The sequence below is a fragment of the Camellia sinensis genome, chromosome 14, assembly GCF_055761805.1.
Source record: "Camellia sinensis isolate YWXY chromosome 14, ASM5576180v1, whole genome shotgun sequence".
NCBI classification, from domain to species: Eukaryota; Viridiplantae; Streptophyta; class Magnoliopsida; order Ericales; family Theaceae; genus Camellia; species Camellia sinensis.
Window position 1 is genome coordinate 93,668,165 of NC_138974.1, and position 6,324 is coordinate 93,674,488.

Here is a 6,324-nt window from a genome sequence, read left to right on the forward strand (position 1 = left end):
ATACCTCACTCTTTCTGTCTACTATCAAAGATCTTTTCACCTTCCACTATTTCTCCCTTCTTTTCCTCTCTTTCCTTTCTTTTCTTTCTTCTTTCTTTTCTTTCTTTCCTTTCTTCCTTTTCTTCTTTCTTTTCTTTCTCTTTTTCCTTCTTCTTTCCGTTCTCTCCCCAGGCGCCTCCGTATTTACAGAGGAAAAGGCGCTGCGTGGCAGATTTCAATAGTAATTACAAAGATTCATTTTTATCTTTAATAGGTATTTAAGAGAATTATCTTTTAACTCAATATTTTAATATAATTATATAAATAATTTAATTTTTAAATAAATTACATTTTATCGTATACCAACATAAAATTAATTATTTATTTTAATACCACACTCATTATTATTATTATTAATATTATCTATATTATTATTATTTATATTTTGACCCCTAAACTTTTAATAATTATATTATTTTATAAAATTACGCATAATAATATATAATAAATTATATGCTTTCGGAACTGAGATTAAATAATATTAGTATAAATTCTATAGAATAATTAAAAATCTGAGTTGTTACAATCTTCCCTCCTTTTAAGATTTCGTCCTCAAAATTTGTCACATGTAAGCTATCTGCTGCGCACTCTGATAAATATATATTAGATGATCAATCTGATAGAAATACTACCTCAAAAAAAAAAACTTTACCAAGAATTACTCACTGTCTAGTTGTTAAAAATTAATTTGGGCCAAAATGAGAAATAAGGAACGACTAACTTTTCACTCGTTTTGTTTACGATAAAAATAAATAGAAATGAGAACACAATGACTGAATTATAGGCAAGAATTTAAAATTTTGAGATGAACTTTTCATTGACTGGAAATAGTTTCAAAATTAGTATCTTTATAATTTGAACCCATTTTTAAAAACATCAAAATAAATTTTTTTTTTGAATACTGAACTGAAAATTATATGTATTTAATTATATTATAACTTTGGTGGGTGCTTAAGCCCGACATCCTTCTTTTCTTGTCCTTCTTTTACTATAACAAATATAAATTATATCTAATATCCTTCACAAATTAGACACACTAAAAAAAAAAAATTATTATATATATATAATCATATAAAATTATAATATAATTAAATCGACGAACAAAATATAATAATTTGGTACTAATTACTCGTTATCCCAGTTCTTAAATGTGCGCGTGTCCTATGTTCCAATGATGATTTTTTTTTTTTTTTATAAACTATTGCTCTGATACCATTTTGTCACGACCCGCTCCCCGTACCCAAGGGTTAAGCATCGTGATGGCTAGTAACTGAATTTACCTACGACCAATTCTTAAACAAATAAATAAACGCCAGCGGAAGAAATATTTCAGTAAGGGTACCAAAATAATCATTTGAGCTTCTATTTTTATTACAAAAAGTATTGACCAAAAAGGCCGATATTTACATATAAAAAAGTGCTATGTATGTCTATTCCGCAGCCTCGCATCTAAGACTTTCCAGAATCTATTTTAGAATTGCATGTTTCCTGAAAATTGATAAACAACTATAAGCACATGGCAGAGTGAGAAATATTATACCAAGAGTATAAGGGACACGAAATAACCATGGATAGTTAATTAGGCCAAAACATTTATATAAATAAATCCTTTGAGTAGTAGAAATCATTTGAATAGCAGAACTGAAATACATAGATTATATAAGTAAATAGCCATAACCACGGTACAGAACAGAACAAAACAGAAGTCATAGAAGTGATAGTCAGAACAGAGGTACGGATTCAAGAGGTGGCTCGTACGGATTCTAGAGGTGGCTCCCACAATAGTGTAGCATTTAGTTCCGCACAACACTTTGGTCCGCACAGAACAGAGGCACGAATTCAAGAGGTGGGTCGTACGGATTCTAGAGGTGGCTCCCACAATAGTATAGCACTTAGTTCCGCACAGCACTTTGGTCCGCACAAAACAGAGGTCAGTGGATCCATGACAGACAGAGGGTCACAAAGGAACCAAACAAATGCCAATGGTTATTTAAGTCTCCCAATGCGTGGAACTCCCGTGGTGGTACTTACAAAACATAATTGTTTATAAGGTCATAATCAAATATTCTTTAAAATATAAACAGACATATCCATGGGTTTCATTTTAAGCAAATAGAGTTCAAAAGATAAACCACGTAACTGAAACCTTTATAAAACATAACTTTTATTAAAAACATAACTTGTGTAAAACAGATTTTGGTAAGTCAAAACATACGTAAAATATATTTTAATAACTCAAGGTATAATATAATTCACCTTAACTTTAATACCTCACTCTACCTTTCCACTATCAAACACGCTTTCACCTTCTATTATTTCTCGCTTCTTTTCCTCTCTTTCCTTTCTTTTCTTTCTTCTTTCTTTTTCTTTCTTTCCTTTTCTTCTTTCTTTTCTTTCTCTTTTTCCTTCTTCTTTCCGTTCTCTGCCAGGCGCCTCCCTATTTACAGAGGGAAAGGCGCTACGTGGCAAATTTCAATAATAATTATAAAAATTTATTCTTACCTTTAATAGATATTTAAGATAATTATCTTTTAACTCAATATTTTAATATAATTATATAAATAATTTAATTTTTAAATAAATTATATTTTATCGTATACCAACATAAAATTATTTATTTATTTTAATACCACACTCATTATTATTATTATTATTATTATCTATATTATTATTATTTATATTTTGACCCCTAAATTTTTAATAATTATATTATTTTATAAAATTATGCATAATAATATATAATAAATTATATGCTTTCAGAACATTAAATAATATTAGTATAAATTCTATAGAATAATTAAAAATCTGAGTTGTTACAACTTTAGTCCCTGACTTTTTAATTGTAACACATTTAACCCTATATTTTGAATCTTGTTCCAAATAAAAACAATTGAAAATATCATTATTTAATTTCAAAGGCAAAATCATCTATTTGATAAAATATAAACTAATTTAACCAAAATAAATGTCAAAAAATATTTTTAAAATTATTTTTACCAACTAAAGATAAAATTATGTAAAATTAATAAATTTTTTAGACATTTATTTTTTTTTTACCAAATTAATTTTTATTATTTGTTTGGATGATTATCATGTATAGATGGTTGTTAAGATTTTAATGTGTAATCAATATATTTAATATATAAAATTCTTTTAGTTTTGAATTTTTTGCTTTAATGGATTGATTTAATGATGATATCAAAATTGTCGCCATATTTGACTTTTGAAAAATAGAAACTAATTTAATGAATATAAAAACAACCGCACATTACATAATCATTATCCAAACACATAATAAAAATCAATTTGATAAAAAAAATGTCTAAAAGATTTATCAATTTTCCATAACTTTATTTTTAGTGGGTACAAATAATTTTTAAAAATTCAAAAATATTTTTTTTTGACATTTATTTTTATCAAATTAGTTTATATTTGATCAAATAGACGATTTTGCTCTTGAAATTAAGTAATGGTATCATCAATTATCCTTATTTAGAACAAGATTCAAAATTCATAATTAAAAGTGTTACAATTGAAAAGTCATTGATCAAAGAAATACAAGTGTCAAACTATATGGACCATTAGGATAATTCGCCCAAAAATTAATATAATTTACCCTTGTTTAAATTATTTTAAATAAAAATTATAACAAACAAATTAAAATAAAGTCAATATATATATCAACCAAAAATACTTGGAACTCCCAAAGTTGAGAAGTGTGACCCCCAAAATAACGTGGATCAATTCATGGGTTTTTATTTTTTTGTTTTTTCTTTTTCTTTTTCTTTTCTTTTCTTTTCTTTTCTTTTCATCTTGAACCAATCACAAATAAGTAAGAACGGTAAAAGTTGTGTTTTTTCTGAAAGTATGTAGCATTGTTGATATATCAACGTCATAAATTGCATCATTGGCTGAGTCTCAACTATATCAACGTCAGTTGGTTTCGAAATAAATAAGCTATTTATTTTGAGTAATATTAAGTATCAAAAAAAAAAATTATGAAAATAATTATGAAAAAATTTTCACCGTTAAATAACACATACAAGAAAATATCACACATAATTAAAGGATAAAAAATCTTAATGAGACATTTCATGATATTTTTTTCATGATCCCTAATATTATTCATTTATTTTCCATATGTAAGTGAAGATGGATTGATGATCATGTTATCATGATAGATCGTAGCCGTCCACCAAAAGGGCGCAGGAGAGAGAGCCTAGACTGGCACCACAGGGGAGAAGAAAAGGCTGACTGATTCAAAATAAAAAAAAATTTTAAAAAAATAATAATAATCTTGACGTATACTGAAAAAGCATATGATAGGACAAAAAATTCACTTTATTCTCAGCACCACCGCGTGGAAGTTTACAAGCACCACCACACTCCCCATCTTTTCTCCTTTCACTCGGTTAAACAACCTTTGCCCCTCTCTCTCGCGCCATCACAAACGCGGATCAAACACTCATTTCACTAGTTCTATAAATATGTTTCATACCCTAATCTAACTAACAAACACAACACCACTACATATTGTCTAATTTTGCTTTTACTTTATGCTCGAATTCTGACATTTGATAAGAAAGCGTCTCATCCATCAAATCGATCTTGGTCTGCTTACGAAAAAAAAACTACAATGGAGGCACCGGGATTTCGCTTCTACCCAACCGAGGAAGAGCTTGTTTCATTCTACCTGCGCACCAAGCTGCAAGGGAACCGACACGACATCAACCGTGTCATCCCTGTCATCGACATTTATGAACACGAGCCATGGCACCTTCCAAGTCCGTCTTCCAACATTTTACTTCATTTTAATTTTCCAATAAATGTGCGTTTCATAATTTATTTATTTATTTTTTTTTTTTTGTAGAGCTTTCGGGGGAGGTGTGTCATGGAGAGACCGAGCAATGGTTCTTTTTCGCCCCGAGGCAAGAGAGGGAAGCCCGGGGAGGGAGACCTACCCGGACCACTGCTTCTGGATTCTGGAAGGCCACTGGCTCACCGAGCTATGTCTACTCGTCCTTCAACCGAGTGATCGGAGTGAAGAAGACAATGGTGTTCTACAAAGGGAAAGCTCCTTCCGGAACAAAAACCAAATGGAAGATGAATGAGTACAGAGCCATTGAAGAAGAATCTCCCTCTCAATGTGGCACTACTGTCCCAAAGGTGCATATATACATATCATGATTTTAAATAATAGTTTCGAGATTTGGGGGTATCAATATATATCAGCATTAGAAGTCTAAAATCACGATATGTATTGACTGATATTTAAAACTTGCTACATAAATAATAGTGTGAAATTTCACATTTTTGAAGTTCTAACTAGTGAGAATTTTTTTGGATGCAGTTGAGGCATGAACTAAGTTTGTGCCGAGTTTATGTCGTGTCGGGGAGCTTTCGAGCATTCGATCGACGCCCACTGGCGGCGGAGACGAGTGAAGCAACAAACCAGCAGGATCATGGACATGGGACTGTGATGAAACCTTCCCAAGCCACTCGAACAATCTCACCTGAAACTTCATGGTCAGAAGAAAAACATTTTGAACTTCCAGTGAACAATTTGGGGGTTGTCAATGGCTCAGAACCTCTATGGGAGTTGGAAAAACTTGATTGCCTTTTTAAGTAAAAAGAGAGTCCCACTCTTCTCCAGTTAACTTCTCCGGTTAACTGTTGTGAGAGAAACCGTGTGATTGAGCTACAGTTTGGTACAAGTTTTTAGTTGTACACAGTTCCTCTAATTAATTGGCTTTCAGTTGTTGGTCCCGTGATTCGTCTCACAACTGTTAACCGGAGAAGAGAGGAGTCGTGTACAATTAAAAACTTGCATCAAACTCTAGCTCAACCATACACCAAGCTAAAACTGTGGAGTAACTTCAAGAAGCTGGCATAGTTAGATTTACCAAGAAAACTAGGAAGAATGTGTTTGTAGTTTTGTATATTAGGAAAGAAATGGGTGTAAATTTTTTTTTTGTAACGTGTAAAATTGGTTTATTTTTGTTTAGAATGTGTAATTGATCTACATGAATAAACTCTTGAAAAGAAAATGATGGATTTTTATGTTTTGAGGTTTTATCATTGTATTCAATAAGGTAGAATATGTTTGTAATTTTGTGTATTAGAAAAAAAGTGCTAAACTAGAAATGGGTGTAAAAAAAAATTTATCATGTAAACTTAGTTTATTTTTGTTGAGAATTTGGAACAGGGTTACATAAATAAATTCTTGAAAAGAAAATGATGGGTTTGTGAAGCAATGAGATTTAATCATTGTACAGAATTTTTTTT

General features: G+C 30.4%; 1 protein-coding gene across 1 annotated transcript; it reads left to right on the forward strand.

Annotated features, from left to right (window-relative positions):
* The first annotated feature begins 4,338 nt into the window (after positions 1-4,338).
* LOC114308907 (NAC domain-containing protein 90) lies at positions 4,339-6,099 on the forward strand. The gene is made up of 3 exons (XM_028254608.2): positions 4,339-4,823; positions 4,910-5,205; positions 5,390-6,099. Exons 1-3 carry the CDS (start codon positions 4,676-4,678, stop codon positions 5,666-5,668), a joined length of 723 nt encoding a protein of 240 aa, XP_028110409.2. The 5' UTR covers positions 4,339-4,675; the 3' UTR covers positions 5,669-6,099.
* The last annotated feature ends 225 nt before the right edge of the window (positions 6,100-6,324 follow it).

Bases quoted from the DNA above. Each gene is read 5' to 3' on its own strand.
- LOC114308907 (XM_028254608.2), top strand. From the start codon at position 4,676: ATGGAGGCACCGGGATTTCGCTTCTACCCAACCGAGGAAGAGCTTGTT. The intron at 4,824-4,909 runs GTCCGTCTTCCA...TTTTTTTTGTAG, and splicing joins CGAGCCATGGCACCTTCCAA to AGCTTTCGGGGGAGGTGTGT. The intron at 5,206-5,389 runs GTGCATATATAC...TTTTGGATGCAG, and splicing joins GTGGCACTACTGTCCCAAAG to TTGAGGCATGAACTAAGTTT.